This window comes from Mycteria americana, chromosome Z, assembly GCF_035582795.1.
Source record: "Mycteria americana isolate JAX WOST 10 ecotype Jacksonville Zoo and Gardens chromosome Z, USCA_MyAme_1.0, whole genome shotgun sequence".
Taxonomy (NCBI): Eukaryota; Metazoa; Chordata; class Aves; order Ciconiiformes; family Ciconiidae; genus Mycteria; species Mycteria americana.
The window spans coordinates 27375500-27392393 of NC_134396.1; the positions used below are offsets into that span (position 1 = coordinate 27375500).

Below are 16894 nucleotides of genomic sequence, written 5' to 3' on the forward strand. Positions count from 1 at the left end.
TAGGTCCCATTGTCTCTTATTAAGCCTTCCTCCTTTTGCTTTCAAAACAGGTCACAAAATTTGATAGCATAAATAACACTGATTTTACATAAAATATAGGCAGTGGAGATCATACAGTCTTGACCTTGAAAGACAGGCAAATTAATTAGCTATTGCCACATCAATTCCTCTCTCAAAATTATTAACAGCGCCAGGCTTCTTCCTTTCTGTAAACACACCTATTGACATCATCTACAAAACCTGTGCCTGATACGTAACACTTCATGCTGTAACTTACCTTTTTTATTTCAACTGTTCTTAGTCCCTGTATTTCAGAAGCTGCTGTCAAATGAATTTAAAAAAAGCATTTTTAGGGAACTTTTCCATTAAAGTTATCCAAACCACTATAATGATTCTAACTTTCTGCTGGTTTATTATAGACACACATTTTAAGCAGATTTTGAAAGTGGCTGTCATTAAATTAATAGGATTTAAATACTTCTAAAAATGGGTGAAAATCATTCATTCTCTCCATTTAAATAACTTTTGGAATAAGACTGCTAAGCATGCTCAAATAGAATAGAAAAAACTAGTATTTGCTAGCATTACTTTGGTCAGAAGTAACTTTGTTCTAAATTTGAGCACGAGAAAGCTATTCCACATCTATTCTAATTTAACTATACAGTATCTGGATTTCTATGAATGAGATAGCTTGACTGAAGATGTATTTAGATTAAATAGAAAATTATGGCTCAGCTTAGATTCTCAACATCTAAACTGCTGGTATAACAAGCTGTTAATTTCTTTTATAAAAAGCTATTCAAAGATATATATGATGTACTGTACAATAACCACCCCTGCAGCGTTTTAATGACTAAGGAATCACTTTCAGCCCTACAGCACATAATGACAATATTTTACAGAGAGTGAAAGAGCTCAGCTACCAGTTCACACGTATAAAATACTGAAAGCACCAAAGAAACCTTACTGGTATTCTTCTTCAGGCCACTTTCAAAGACCTCAGGTGCACTGGACCCAGAAACTGGGAAACTGAACGATGAGAGACTGCCACTTCCTTCACTGACCTAAATATAGTGTTAGATTGGGATTAGTGAGCAGCTTCAGACGCCCAATTAATAAAAGTAAAACTGTAACCCACTGTATTCAGTGGATTTTGCTGTATTTTACCTTTTCCGTGCCCAGTTAAAGCTGACACAGTGAACCTCCACATATTTCTAAGTCACTCTAAGAAACAGAGTGATTTCTCTCCTTGTTTGAAGCATCATTAGACCAACAGAGATTGCATGCCTACAACCCCATGCAACATTTTGAAGCACTGCTTCTGAGGGCCAGGGTGTTCCCTTATATTTGCACCTTCTATCACCTCATAGAGATTTTGTGGTGCAAAAGTTAGCCACAATTATCAAGGTACTGACAGAATATAAAAGACAGATCTTTATATATCCTCATGTGTAGTCTCATGTTCACTCCCTCCATCAGCTAAAACTAAGATTAGGCTCTTCACTCACAGGCTTCACCTGCACAATTTCCAGAAAGACTTTCACTATACCCACAGGGCAATGTAAAGGAACAATATGGCTCCCAGTGAGACTAGTCTGCTGACTGTTACAGACTCTTCAAAGCACTCAATGTTGTGAGCTTCTTCTTACTTAACTTAGATTAAGATCGCACAGAGCCTGCATGTTTTCATCTTGTTTGACATTACCCATTTTGAAGAGAGCCTAACATTTCAATCTAATCTAGTCTTAACCTGCTCACTTTGAACTGTTTAATTATATGATTTGTCAGTACTTCATCAAGATCTTGTCATCAAGATCTTCAGTACTTGATGATCTGCACACCCAGTTTATAACCAGAGAAAGTTCTAAGGTAACTTGTGAGCTCTCAGAAATATAGCTCCTACTGGAGAGAATCACGATGTGACCTGCTACCACGTGAAGGATGCATTCAAATGCAGACACTGATGCGAGTTTGTAACACTCCACCATTAGACCAACAATAAAATAAATAAACTTGAGAGACGCCTGATGGAAAGGGTGCAGGTTTCCTGCTTCTGATGACCAAGATTATGGTAAGAATATGCAAAGAGTGAAGAAATTCACTAAATTTACTGAAACAATACTCCATTGCATGCCAAGCACTCCTAAAGTAACAAAGAGGTTTAAAGTGCACTCCAACTTCTTTTGGTATCAATGAGAATCAGAGCTCTCTCTGTTTCCCAGGCTGGAGCCATAAAAATCAGACTAAGCAACACAGCAAAGCTATTTCTGGAATACATTTTTGGCTGGACCATGTCTTTAACAGATACAATATGCTAAAGTGAACATGTGAAATGGTTACCGAAAAGCTGCAAAGTACATAAAAACTACTACTTTTCTTCATCTTGGATCAGGTATGTGGAAAATCACTGTCACCATAAACCCAATTCTTTTTATTTGCTTTCATTATTTAACCACATTTTATTTCTTCCAAACTAAACATTTTTACAGTTACACACCTGGCTGCTCTGGGATGTTCTCCTCTCGGAGTGGAATGGACCAGCTTTTATTCTTCCGACCTCTAGTCTTACCGTACCTAACGAACACTAAAGAACCAGTCATTTATAACACATCTCTTCTGTCTACAATATTAAAGCCTATGACAATATTTAAGTCACTTATTAGATGGTGGAAGAAGAAAAAATATGGAGAGAGGGGAAAATAACATGCTAACAACCCTGCAATGAGCACTGAGCAGACAGAGCTCATGGCAGGATCAAAGCCACACAAACTAAATACACCATGATATTCAATACTGAGCAGGGTACTTTTTGGACTAATCAGTATTACAATAAAGATGTGAAAATTACACAAGAAGACTAATTCTGTTACCTTTCACTTAACAGGGAGTAGTTTTGGCTTCTCAATTGTAATGTCAATATATATTTTCAAGATGGGATTTTTCAAGCAATAGTGAAATTGACTGTTTTCACAATAAGCACTTAAGAACAGTACAACCCCTCAAAGTATTAATCATTATTTCTGTTGATATGACTGAGAACATGGTATTTAAACTTGTAGTTAGTCATCTCTCTCCCACTCTTGAAATGATCTGTTACTCTGGATCCATACCAACATAACTAAAGAAATTTTGGGCAGGAGGTATTCCAAACATCTATCTGTAGTTTAAGTGACTTTTCTGCATCTGACTCCCAACCAGAAGCTGGGTGATATGGACCGTTTGCACATTGAAAAATCCTTCCACTAGTCTTTAAGCTATTAAGTATTGCATGTCTGCATAAAATGCATGTCGCAGAAGAAAATTCACCCTGCAATCAAATATTTAGCAATCGAGACATTAGGCAGATTTTGGAAACAGATAGGTAAGTTATTATCACAAACAACATTTAGAAAACTGGACTTCCGAAATAATACAAGTAGTGTCAAAAAAGACCACCTATCTGCAACATATTCAAGTACAGAAATTTCAAAGTTTTGTTGCTATTTTGCTTTTTCTTCTTTCTGCCACTGGGAAGTTGTTAGTAGGAACTCCTGTATCCAAAGAACTTAATATTACGTAAGTTTGTCTTTATTTATCATGCTTTAGCTGTATTACCCTAAGAGAGGTTCATGTATTTGTCAGAAAATTCACAGTAAGAAATAGACCAGTATATCAAAACCAACAACAGGACATACCCATTCAAATAGGGTGTCCATACCTCATATCCTGTTGCTATTCTCTTAGGGGTGACAGCAAAAGAGATTTATTACTAAATTGCTTTTTACTTTTTAAATAATGTTGACTTCTGTATGTCCTGGGAAAGACTTGATCAGGGCTCAGGCAAAACCATTCTTTCCTGCTTGTATGAATTGACTTGTATTACACCATACAGACAACTCTTATGCAAAATGGAAAATTGAGGAAGTAATTATGTACCTAAAATTACCTCATCCTCACATAAAATGCAAACCCACAAATGAGATTTAAAAGTTATAATGTGTGAAAGTGGGAGATAACACTTTCCAACCGAACTTGTGAATAACTCAATTCGCATTTAGTTTTATTACAGTTTTCTCCCTCTTCCTGAAATCTCCCATTTGATAAATCCGTAAGTCACATGAGGTGAAAAAATTATCAGCTTTTCACATGTTTTAGGGATATTTAAAAAGAAACACTGCAAGAACAGGTGGAGTTCTCAACCTGACAACTCATTCTAGTCATCTCATGCTACTTAAATACATTGGGATTTTCCAAAGCTTACATATAACTTTCTAACAAAATACATTTCAGGTATGTTAAGACAATTTGCTCCTAGACCTTACTCTCGTGAATGAAAACAGAACTGATACCCGAACTAAAAATGGTGACTGCCCACATATGAGTGATCGTGCTTTACTCCATTTATACTGTGTAAACAAAACTGAATTGTTAACAATAATATATCTGAGGTATTTTAAAAGCCTCATTTCTCAGGGCTAGAACAATTACTTACAAGTATTACTGAGTAGGATGAAGTATTTAAAACATGAATATATGAACGATAAGTGGGCGCCAAGAATCTTCAATCAGATACTCCAAAATGCTTGCCAAAATGAAAGAAACTTTCCACATAAAATGGCATTTTAATTCAGAGGAGATGTAAAAGTGCAGCATATGAAGAAGAAATGCATTGTCCTTAGATAAAGTAAAGTATCAGGTAAGAATGGAAAACTACTATTACGTCAGAAGAGTATATTAACGAGTTCACTGCCAGAACACAGACCCAGTTCTGGCATTCTCACTTACAGGCTCATGCTGACAATACAGAAGTGCTCCTACCTTCCCTTTCTAACCCCCACCCCACACCCCCAAAAGAAAAAAAACCCAAAAAACAAAAAAGCTCAAGGAACTGTTCAAGACCGGGAAAAATATACCTTTGAATGTGAGTGCAAAGAAGCATGATCATGTGTCTATGTATCCAAGAGTCAGCTATGAGTAGTGCCTGTTATATTTTTTCCAGTGGAACGGTTTTCCATTGGAAAAAGCTGACTCGATGGAATCCTTACCATGCAGCAGGAATGTCTCAAAACCCTGGCTGGAAAACAGACAAGCTGGCTGACCAGCTGGACTTCCTGCCAGACCACAAGAAATGTTGTATATCTGACTTCATTCTGATTTGGAAATAGCAGGAGGACATCAGAACCACAAAATTTATTGAGAATAGAAATTCTGGTTCCAAGAGCTGCAGATAAAAGTTTACTTCAGTTATCTTTGTGAGAAAGCAATTTCTTATACTAGAAGCCTTGGTCACTGGAAAATGCATTATGGTATTTAATGGATGTAAGGTGACACTAGACATACACAGAAAAAAAAAAAGATGAACATTATCAACTGTGAAAGTAATCACTTTTTGGCACAACTACTCTGATTAATTCTCCATCATTTAAAGTCAGTTCTGCCTATCTTTCTAAAGATGTGAGATAGTTCACTTTGTTGGAGAAAATACAGTGTTAAGTTTTAGGTTGGTCTAGGTAATGGTCTTCTATTGCCCTATAAACATATGGCACTCTGCACCACCACTACTCCCATTTTCATTAGGCAAAGAATCAAAATCTGAATGCTCTAGACTTCAGGAAGCTTAAATTTGGATCCACAGCTCATTCTCGCTGACATATCAATCTGAATAAAACTAAAGCTTTCAGAAAATTTGGATCTCAATTCTTCACTTTTATCCACCTTCTCTTTTCCCAATACCTTTAGCAAAGCTGCAACAGCCTCCTGGTTAGCATTTCGAACATCTTCTCCATTCACTGTCAATATCTGGTCTCCTTGCATCAATCTCCCATCTGTTTCTGCTATTCCTCCTTTGACGATGTCTGACACAAACACCCCCGTATCATTTCTGCAAATACACACATGGATTTTGCATTACAGTATTGTTTGAGGGCCATTTTTATGGCTTGCTGTTGGGAACACAATGAACATTGTCTCATTTTTCTGTTGAGTAACGTTGGGCTAGCTGCTCTAGGAATGGCCAATTAGCTTAGGCACAAAACCGTCATGTACAGCCTTCAAGCCCACAGGATCTGAGCACTAGACCCCAACAGAAACATGAGCATGCCCAGCAAGTCCCAGACATTGACTCTCCAGGTACATTCACACCTTTTCCCAACAATACTCAGCCCAAGGCCTTTCCCAGGCTTCTTTTGGAGCTCTATATTGAGTATATCATACATGTCTTCCTCCTTGTACTGGGCCTCATCTCTGTACACAGTGAGACGAACTTTTTGGGGAGTCTGTCGGAGGACATTTATCGCTTCATCGTGTGTGGCATTCCTGAGGTCAATCCCATTCACCTGCAATGAAAGCATACAATGATAAAGTGTGCAGGACTTTCCAGCAGACATATAGGAGATGCCTAGCTAGCAACTTACAGTAGAAGTGACCAAAAAAACCACCACACCTCTAAAATCTGATCCCCAGCCCACAGTCTCCCATCTTTAGATGCTGCTCCTTCTTCATATACTTCATGGATAATGATTGCTCCCTGTGGATAAATAAAACAAAAATAAATTGCATGTTGAAAGAACATGCCCCTACTTTGAACTAAGAGCAACTGAAAATTCCTACTATAATTCATCGGTGACAAATAAAATAGTCAGATGTATGATGAACAAATTACCAAAATATTTAAGAAGTTCATTTATATTTTCAATTTTAAAAGTGCTTTTTTCTTTTTTTTTTTTCCCCTCCTTTTTTTTTTTTCCCCTGAACTGGTATCTTTGGTATCTTTCTATAAATGCTACAGGAACAAATGGAAGAAAAAAATCTCTACAGGATTTTCAATCTACAAAAAATCAATCTACAGGAAGAAAAAAGTCTCTTCTATCAGACATTTTAATTTCATTATTGTTATTTCATCTGAGTGACACACATATTTTTCCAACCAACCAGCAAAGTGTCTGCTCCTCCAACAATGCTTAGACCAAGACCAGTCCGCCCTTTGGAGATATCAATGGTTGTTTCACATCCAGGAATGATGGGACAAGTAGCTGGGTCAGAGGCTAACGTGGCTGGAGTTGAAGATCTGCTTGTATCTAAAACAACAATTAAACATCCCGGTTACAGTAAGAGGGCTTGATATTAGAAAAAAGCTGTTCATTGACAGCTCTACAGCAACAGCTGACCTACAGAGTCAACCTACTGCCAGCTCTCCCTTTCCCTCAGACAAGTACTACCCTGTAGTTTTAATCGCAGTTGTCCTCTTTTTGTACCACCAAGTACCTGGATCACAGTTTTGAGTTTACTGGTAAAATATCACACACAATGTGCTGCATTTGTACTATCAAATTCACTCTTACAGTCTGGATAGCCAAAGAAGCTATTGTACACAACAGATTCTAAACGAAGTACATAGTATGTATTAAATACATGGATTCAAGGATGTTAGCCCTGCGCTTTTGCAATAGATCAAGTCAAGGTCCATCTAACTAAATATTCCATCCCAGACTCAGATCTGTACCTTGAGAAAGAATGTTAAGAATGAATCAAATATAGTGGTATTTCAAAAGTCCAGCAATCCATGGTCAAGTCAAAGGTTTTATACATATCATTATATTTAGTGGCCCTCAAAAAGAACTTTTTTACACCAGTCCAACTTTTAACTGGCTGCTGACACAACTTTTGGAAGCAGTAAGTTTCATGGTGTAAATATATATTCTCATAGTGCAAACATATATGGCATCCTTACATAGCAATTTATCTGTAAATTCAGTATCTCTGGTATGTCACAAATGGATATTTGCTTCAGTATTTTAGTCAGTTCTGTACCCTTCAAAGGAAAAAAAAAGCTAAAAATACTAGGAGGGGATATTGTGTAGCAACTAAAGGAAAGAATCAGCAATCGAAACCTCCGGGATGTTCAGATTATCTCTATCACTGATGTCCTCTGTGCTTTAAAGAAACACCAAAATTACATTTTCACCAAAAAGTAAAAACAGGCATCTAAATACTTTTGAGGCACTTTAAAAGGGCACTGATTAAAAGAAGTTTCACTGAAACTAACAGAGGACTTGACCATTCAGAAATATTCATTTATGTTAGGCAAATACTTGGGTATATGGTGAGCAATAGGTCCTGCAGGAGCAGTAAGCCTCAAAACTAAGAGGCTTGGCCTCTGAAATGAACCGGAAGGGCAATTCAGACTTTTTAAGGGTAAAGCTTCTGTGCAACCATAGAACTCTACTGCTCTGTTATGCAAGTTCTTCGCATGTATGATGAGCAACTGCTCATGCTTAGTTCAAGCTAAGTAGGGGAGTTAAGGCTTAAGTATAACAATTCTGTACAGAAGGCATAAAATGTACATGAAATACATGAACTGAAGAACTGGAAGGGAGTCTTGGTAGCCCAGGCTGACCTCATATTGAGAGCTGCATCAGTCCTGGGCCAAAACCTGCCTACATAGCACTGCTGGAAACACTAAAGTTGGGTAGACATGTCGTAGAAATCAGACCAATAGGGAAAAAGTAGTCAGGGATCGGTTGCTTATTTGGAAGGAGTATGTGCAGAGAAAACAAGGTGCAGGGGCAGCAAAAAGGTGGGCTTGGTAAAATAAAGCTAGGGAATAAATTATAAAATCAGGTGGAAAACCAAGACGGGGGAGATCTTCCAGTTGGGTTGTGGATGCCTGTAAATGTTAGTGAAGCCAAGTTGCAACCACAAATCCCCCAGATGCTGGAGGGAGCACTGCTGAAATCTTCATCAGGTCTTTATCCCCGAGACTTGGTGTGGCAGGGTGGAGGTGGAAGGGATAGACTTGGACAGAGCATTAGATTTTACCCTAAAACTAAATGCAGAAGGGAAGACAACAGACTTATTACCTCGTAGGTCTCCCATGTCATTCTTAAGATTTCTGTATGGTAGTATAATTCTGTATCAATACTACTGCCAGTAATAAGCAACAGAAATGTGACTCAGTAATACTTGCAGTGATGTGCATATAAATTAACTGTGATGTGCGCATTACTCAATTAAGTTACTATTAGCTTCTTAGTAGTGTGTTGCTTAACCAATAACCATCATCAATCGGTCGCATCTCAACTCCCCACTCTAAAGGAGGAGAGTCAAACGTGGCTAGTCATAAATGGCAAGTTTCAACCATCCCCCTGTTCTAGGAAAGATGACATGACTTTTCTCCCTCATTTAAAGGAATGCCTTCCACTTAGCTATAGACAACCATGACAGAGGCATCTGCTGTACAGCCTTCGGGAGGGAGGAGGAAATCCCTCCATCCTCCCACATCTACAACAGGCCAGTGGGAAGGCAAGAGTTAGGTCTTGCCTTCAGTGTGGAGCCTCACTGCTTTATTTAGACGGATCTGTAATCTGTAAGTACTAGAAAGTGCAACTCAGAATACAGCTGAGAGCACACAAAAAGAGAAAACCTGTTTACAAGCTGGGTCTTAATTTTTATGTCACAACCCCCGTGAAGATAGACACATAAGGAGAACCTTACTTTTGACTGCTTCTGGTTCTGGTGAGCTGGAAGAGGGGACAGTTGCTGGCGGCTGCATATTCCTCCTCTCTGCTAGGGCAGTGCTGGAAGGGGCTGGTGCTGCAGTCAGGCTATCAGTCTCTGCTGAATTGATTGTAAGCTTCACCATAGTTTTGGATGTCTTCAGGAGACTAATAAACTGAGTGATAAAGAGAAAAGCTGGGGAAGAGTGTAACTGGACTGTTCAATTGTAAAACAAACATAAAGCAGAACTGTTCTGCAAATTGGAGCTACAAGTCACAATCCTGCAGGTTTTCTTGGTAATGAACAGGACAAATATTGATGTTTTTTATAAGAAACAGCAACAGACTTAACTGTGGACCAGACCTGGCTGATGTTAATCAAGCAGCAATACAGACAAGAATGTGGCAGTCTTTCAATGGCTCTCTGGACAAAATACTGTGCTTATAGAGCATTATTAGAAAAATTGGAAAACTAGTATTGTCTTTCAATGCTTGGGTGGAGCCCAATTCTGATCCCACAGAAGTCAATGCCAAAAAATCTACTGATTTAAATAAATGTGCTACTGCCATCTCAGTTCCTTAATCAGATGCCCAGCTGGAAGGAAAACCTGAAAATACTCTCTGAACTATGGGCGGGAGAGAAGGACACTAGGATGTAACGCAAAATCTAGTTTAAGGGGACACTGAAAAACCTTCAAAATTAATTGCCATCTCACAGAAAGACAACAAATCCTCCCAAGACTTTACATTTCAGTAGAATTAAAGTATTTTCAGAAATTACTTACTCAATCTCTCTGTCTCTTCTTCCAAAGCCTATCTACTTCCCTGCAGACAACTTCACTATCTCTTACTCATTTACTGCTTCAGAGATAGCAGCACATCAAAGAGTAAGACGGATGCTCTCCTAATTGCCCTTTAACAAACAGAAAGTGATCTTCTCATGCCTAAAGAATCACTTTTCTTGGTAGCAAGGCAGGTGCTAAAAAAAAGCCCTCCTTGATTCATTACAGAACCCAAATAGAGTTTGCAGAGCTAGAAGTTAGAAATAAATCTTGTTATTTAGAAATGGAGATAGTTTTCTCCAAAGGGTTGAAATACCAGGCTTGGAATATAATGACGCCATTATGACAGACACTCCCCATGTATAAGCACAGTGAGTTACCACTGATGCAACTCACCCATATAAATTTACACGTTAATTTTACTGGTTCTAATACTTTTAAAGTGGAGTAGCTATGAAGAGTCATTATTGAGTGATAGTTCATGGCTTTTATCCCACAACTAAGTGCCTCTCGGTCATCAGATCTAAACCACAGAGGAAAAAAAAAAAAAAAATCACATTTGTAGCACAGAGACAGACAATTCATGTAGTGCATTAATGTAAAATAGCAGCTGAGCTTTGAATTTGAGCTTTAGCTTATTCTGCAGTATTTTCCTTATCCAGACAATGTCTGCAGATCTTTGGTTCTTTAGCCAGCTTTGAAAATGAAGTCAGAGTATGGTTATGAAAACCCCACTGGTTTGTTTAAGACACAATCACCTCCTACACTAAGTGGTGTGATTTCTGCAACATTCCTGACACTTCAGAAGCACCTTTTCTACTGGATATCCCACAACAATCTCATCATCCACTGCCAGGATCTGATCTCCAACTTTGATTCGTCCGTCCTGGAAATAACACAGGATAAAAAATATGAGCTCTGAATGCTATTCCAAAAAACATTTTTCATTCCCTATTTGGATTTTAACGTTTTCACACCTTTGCTGCTGCACCATGATCATTTAAGCTCTTAATAACTACTCCATTAATTGTGTCTTCTTCACTAATGGCAATTCCCAAGCCTCCTTGATCCTGGGGCAAACAGAAAAATGCAAATGGTTAGGTACTATGTTTATCAAAATGTTAGAATACATTCACTAAAGACTAATGAAGCCTGCAGACAAAAGTTTGTGTTTTCACAATGCATCAAGATTTTTGTTTTAAACTAATCTGTTTCTGAAATAGATTTTGCCAACCTACAAACAGTATATTGACTACCAAGATAAATCTAAAACACTTCTAAATTCAAAACCACTCCTTTGAAACTTACAAGGTTAATTGCGATTCAGTTGTTAAATTCATAAATAGCAGTAAAAAACAAAATATTTGGAAACTATGAACTGAGGAAAATAAAGCTTCATGATATAGCTTAAATTCATTATTTGAAACCACAGAAAAAATACACACAGGAGTGGAAAATACAGAGGACAGAAAAATGTATGCTATTCCCATGAAATGAGTAAATGTTTGTGGCAGAGTGAAATTTCCCTAATGCTTTCACCTAGAATTAAATCATCTGGATACCATCATCTGTAAGATATTCTCCTGGTTAATAATGGAGGCTAGATGCCTTCCAAGGAGAAAAACTTACCAACAGTTCACAAGTCTCTATCCTTATGTCCACTGAATGCAACTGTCTTCTCCATGTCAATAAGCAGGAGCAGCAATTTCTCCACCCTCCTTTGGCAGCTTCATAGTTACAGAACACCTGGCCATTTTCTCCCAGCTGCATAGTTTCCACCAAATATGCATGTTGTTTGGGGGATTTGGTGCTTATAATCTGCTAATTCATTTACTTCGAAAAACTAAGGCAATGATTTTACCTGAGGCACCACCAGCAGCTGGTTACCAAAAATTTTGCCAATAGGACAAGAGGTGACTTCTTCCAGAGGCACAGAGCAACTGGCAAATTTATGTGAACTTAAAGAGACTCATAAGGTTGCCAAAGGCAGTCATTATGTCCAGAAAACTTTGGGGTCCATTCACAAATAGGAAGAGAAGACCTCTAGAGATCTCTGTTCTGACTTCCAGTAAGTAAGGGACAAAGTTTGTTTGCCATAAGAGGGACTCCATTACAAAAAAGTAACTTAGTGAATACAAATGTGGCTGATGTAAATTTAATTTTCAGCACATACCTTAGGGAGTTCCACATACTGAATGTTTTTACATGAACTGAAGTCAGAACAAGCACTGGAGTTTGCACCACTGGTATCAATCTAATAGAAAATGAAAACATAACTGTAAGCAACTATATTCAACATATTGCACCAAAATAAAGTAGCACACAAACATTTAAAGTGAGTCTGATCATTTTCTGGATTCATTTAAACTGCTATAGCCCTACTCATGGGAATGTTAGATTTACTTCATAGTTTAGATGAACATAAAGTGAAATAGAATTGAGCACAGCTGTACTAAATTTAGTGGCTTTATTAAAATCTCATTTGTTTTTCCCTTGGATTTCTTTTTCTTTTGTATTATTTGCTAAGCAGACAGGGCAATCCTCTATCCAGAACAATGTTAGTGTCTCAGTGAAATGAGAAAAACAAAAATTTATTTTACCTCTTGATTTTGAAGTGTCCCTGAAGTACACTGTGAAGCCTCTACTGACTTTGCAGGGCAAACAGCCATCTGATTTACTGCATCTTTATTTCTACAATAGATTCAGGTAAAGAATGTAGTAAGAATGCAGTAATACAGCACCATATTTCTTAGAACAAGTTTAAGTCTAGCCCTTTCTTTTACTTTATTTCTGGCACTCACAATGCAAATATCAAAACAGAAAACTCAAAGCACATTTAGCAACTACTAAGAACTGGGTTCAAAAGCACATCTACCTTACCAAAATTAAAAATAAAACAGAAACATTCTGTGCAAAACCTGAGCATATTAAAAATAAACCTTTTTAGCCAAACCTTTAACCAGAACTCACCTGATAAAGATTATTTTTACTTTAGATGGTGCACATTTGATTATTGAGGAAGCATTCTGATGAGTCCTTCCATAGAGTATTTGCCCATTTATCTATACAAAGGAAGGCAGCAATTATTTCTCAAAATATTTTAATTCCCTTATTCTTAAACTATTTTTAAGCTTTAAAACAATTATCCCACATCACTGGCTAACACAGAAATTGTATTAAAATAACAGCGTATATTTTGTCCTGCTTTCACTCCCTTCTTCCAGTAAAAAATTCCTTATAGTTTGATTTCAGACTAACACTGTCACAGTGCTAAAAATGTCATTCTCTGAGTGATACTGTGTTGACTTGGCACATAATCTATTTCCACTTGCCATTGATCACCTCATGACTGATGTGGTGATAAAGCAGGGCCATGGGAAATACTAACCATAACAAATAAATGAATCGCTTATACCCAGCAACGGGATCGCTATTATTTATCAAATCTCAGCTCAGAGCCAGGCACTTTATACACAGGAGTCTGAACACCGGTGCATTTACAATCTGAAGATTTGACCTGACAGTCATTATCTTCATTTGGCACAGCAGACTCACTGAAACACCTTGAAGCTCCTATGATTCAGACATGATTGGAGGTATCAGTGTGAATTTGCAGAATAAGGCCATTATTCGCTCACATTTTATTAGTTGCATTTGTTCTTGGAAATGGAAAACTGCAGTGCAGAAGTCCACTCTAAGAAAGAGCAAATGACTGGAAAAGGACAGCTTGGACCTACACAAAGGGTCCACACACATCCAGGTAGTACTAAGAGAAGCAGAAAAGCAGAGAAACAGTGAACAGTGAGCAACAAACGCAAGACAATGAACTGAGGGCTAGGCATAACAGCAACCCCTCAGCTCCCACGCAGGCTGTGTCCATGAGGCATGGTCACAGGGCTACTGAGCCCTGTCATTTACACTGGAGGTGACAATCCAGACGCAGCACTGCTTCCAGTGTTTGCCATGGGCTTGTGAAGAACCATGGTCAGGCTGTAAGCTGGGGTATAGGGCATGTCCCTCCACAGCTGATGGACAGCTACTTGGGAACATAAGGAGCAAGCTCAGATGTCTCCTCTCAGAAGAGGTTGAGACAACCTCTTAGCATCAGTTTGCAGGTTTACACCGTGGACAGCAAGCAAGAAATCACATGAGAGCAGACTCAGTGAGATGTGTTTCAATGTGTTCTCAGGGTACTAAGCATCTGCAACATCAAGGTTTTAAAACCAGACATTTTTACTGATTCAAAAGAACCATCTAGCAGGTAACACTGGACTCTGCAACTAACAGGTCCCTCCATGAGACTAGGTCCACAGTGCCACAAATGCCTTAGTTTCTCTCCTAGCCTGCAACTGCCAGCCTACATAATTTACTTTATTAGTGTCTCCCTCAAGCTTTGTTCAGTCTCACCATTCCCTCCCTGTACCATCTCCCCAGTGCATCCTCAAACACCTCCACATACAGTTTTGAAGTTACACAAAGCATTTATGTGAGGGTAATGTTACTTACTGCTATCAGAAAGAATGGGAAAAGGTATAGCAGAGAATACATCTGGAAGTATCATTAACTGAACTGTGGTAATATAAAAATACACCTTGTGCTCATATACATATCGGGAATGTTAGCCGCACATTCAGCGGCTGGGTCCCTCCACAAAGCCACTAGGAAACAGCCTGAATGTGTCATGAGATTAAAGTCCATAATACAAATGGATCTGTTCCTGTTTCCCCAATTTAATTTCCATTTTATATGTCACACAATGTAAAAATATTCTGATATTATCACACTTCCAGTAAACAGAGAAGTAATTAGAAAGTCTGGAGCACTAAAGGACTGCACTATTTTCCACGGTATGCAATGCATTGCCCTTCCATACATCTCCATAACCCAGAAACTGCTGTCATCCCCCATTTTTATCCATTTTAAATACACACACACCTTTACTTAGTACTACTATAACCAGGAAAAAAAAAACCCAGCTGCAACTATTTGGCATGCACCAGAATGAAAATCTGGTAGTATAGTGATGTCAACTTGGGTAACTTGGGGATTTTGAAGTCCACTGAAGAACATCTATATTGCAGCAAGAATCTAGTATTTGAGTGCATTTTAAGTCAGTATGTTTGGGTTTCAGTATAAATTGCAAAAACTCACCTCTAGTAACTCATCTGCAATCTGTAACCTGCCATCTTTGCCAGCTGCTCCATTTGGATCAATTCCCACTATAAAGACACTCATCCTGGATCGGTCTTTGTTACCAGCAAGACTAAGTCCCAGACCTGTCCTTCCTTTTTCCAGCTCAATCACGTGTAGCTCCCCTGGTAGATTTCCATAGCGCTGCACGATCTTTTCTAAATGTAAAAGTGTGAGCAGCAGAGGTTGGATTTACATTAGAAAGTTTTACAAGTCACCTAGATAGTCAAGATCAGTGTCCTGTGGGCAGTATCTGACAGAAGAATCCTAACTAGATGAGAAAATTTTAAGTGTACGCCACACTTTCTTTTAAGCTAAGCCTTAAGTGATTTAGTATTTCTAGTTCCTTGTTTTCCTTCTAACTTCGCAAAACATTAACACTTCTCTTAAAAAAAGACTTTTCACACATAAAAGCAATAAGCTTTCCTCCAGCAACACCTTCAGGTAATAGAAGCTATCACATCTGTCACTGCCATCAGTTACCTAGAGTACACTTAAATTCTTCAAGTAGTCCTACATGTGAAACACAATCTGGACCACAGAGGAAAACAGAGACTGGAGTGCAATGAAGAAGAACAAATTAGTTTTGTATTTCACCATGTGCATCTGACCAAGCACAACTGAAAGTTGACAGCAACACTTAACACCCAAACCACAAAGCACACAAGAACAAAGTAGTTCAAACTGGACCTCCCATATCTTCTGCTACAGTGCTATTTCAACACTGAATATTTCAAACATTATCACAAAGGATAAACTTACTCCAGCTGTAACCGAACTCATCCTCCTTCTCCACATCCTCTGGGACTCTGCTAGAAGATGACTGTGCAACATCACAGCTCATTCCTGAAAATGCTGAAGGAGGGGGCAGAGGCAAGTTACAAAGCGAAGTCTTTTCTGGCTCTAAATCAGGCTGACCAAATGCCTGTGGAGAATAAGAAAAATGCAGTGGCTAAGCAGATGCAGACTCCGCGTACGGCAAACTAGTATACAAAAATGTCAAAATGGCAATGACTATGGCTTTGAAGTTTAAATACCAAGCAGCTGGAATTCTAAATGAGTAACACGGCACAGAAAGGCTGCCAGAGATCAAAGATAGAAACAAACACCAGGCAAGGTAAGAGATAACATCACTCCAAAATGTATTTGGAAGCAAACAGAACTCACAATAAAAGCCCAATTCAGTAAAGTTTTATGTGCCACTTTACATTTCAGAAAAAAGTCTCTTACGAAGACTGAAGTGATTTTTTTTTTTAATGCCATATTTGTAAAAGACTTCTACTTAATTTTATTTTTAAAAGCCACTGCATATAATTTCTTCCTATGATACTCTTTGGAAGCTAAATAGGAGGAAAGGGAAAGGAAACAAAGAACTTGGTGCTTTGAAAAATGCCTCCACAAAAAAGAAAATAACTGGAGTATTAACTGAAAGGACAATTTAAAAACAAA

The 16894-nt window shown here is 38.2% G+C and overlaps 1 protein-coding gene across 18 annotated transcripts in view; it reads right to left on the reverse strand.

Moving 5' to 3' along the window:
- Positions 1-16894, reverse strand: part of MPDZ (multiple PDZ domain crumbs cell polarity complex component) — a 137731-nt gene that overhangs the window by 45120 nt on the left and 75717 nt on the right. For 17 of the 18 annotated variants that reach the window (XR_012778903.1, XR_012778912.1, XR_012778915.1 and 14 more), the window contains 15 exons: positions 16208-16370; positions 15407-15603; positions 13226-13317; positions 12856-12946; positions 12429-12509; positions 11233-11325; positions 11067-11141; positions 9472-9649; positions 6910-7055; positions 6422-6505; positions 6121-6314; positions 5713-5860; positions 2498-2584; positions 968-1064; positions 278-321 (listed from right to left, as the gene is read on the reverse strand). Coding sequence is in view for 1 of the 18 variants with exons in the window: in XM_075526233.1 (XP_075382348.1) it covers positions 278-321; positions 968-1064; positions 2498-2584; positions 5713-5860; positions 6121-6314; positions 6422-6505; positions 6910-7055; positions 9472-9649; positions 11067-11141; positions 11233-11325; positions 12429-12509; positions 12856-12946; positions 13226-13317; positions 15407-15603; positions 16208-16370 (1770 nt within the window). In the remaining 17 variants the exon portion in view is untranslated. The remainder of the gene's footprint in view (positions 1-277; positions 322-967; positions 1065-2497; positions 2585-5712; positions 5861-6120; positions 6315-6421; positions 6506-6909; positions 7056-9471; positions 9650-11066; positions 11142-11232; positions 11326-12428; positions 12510-12855; positions 12947-13225; positions 13318-15406; positions 15604-16207; positions 16371-16894) is intronic. The other variant, XR_012778909.1, reaches the window with a different exon arrangement.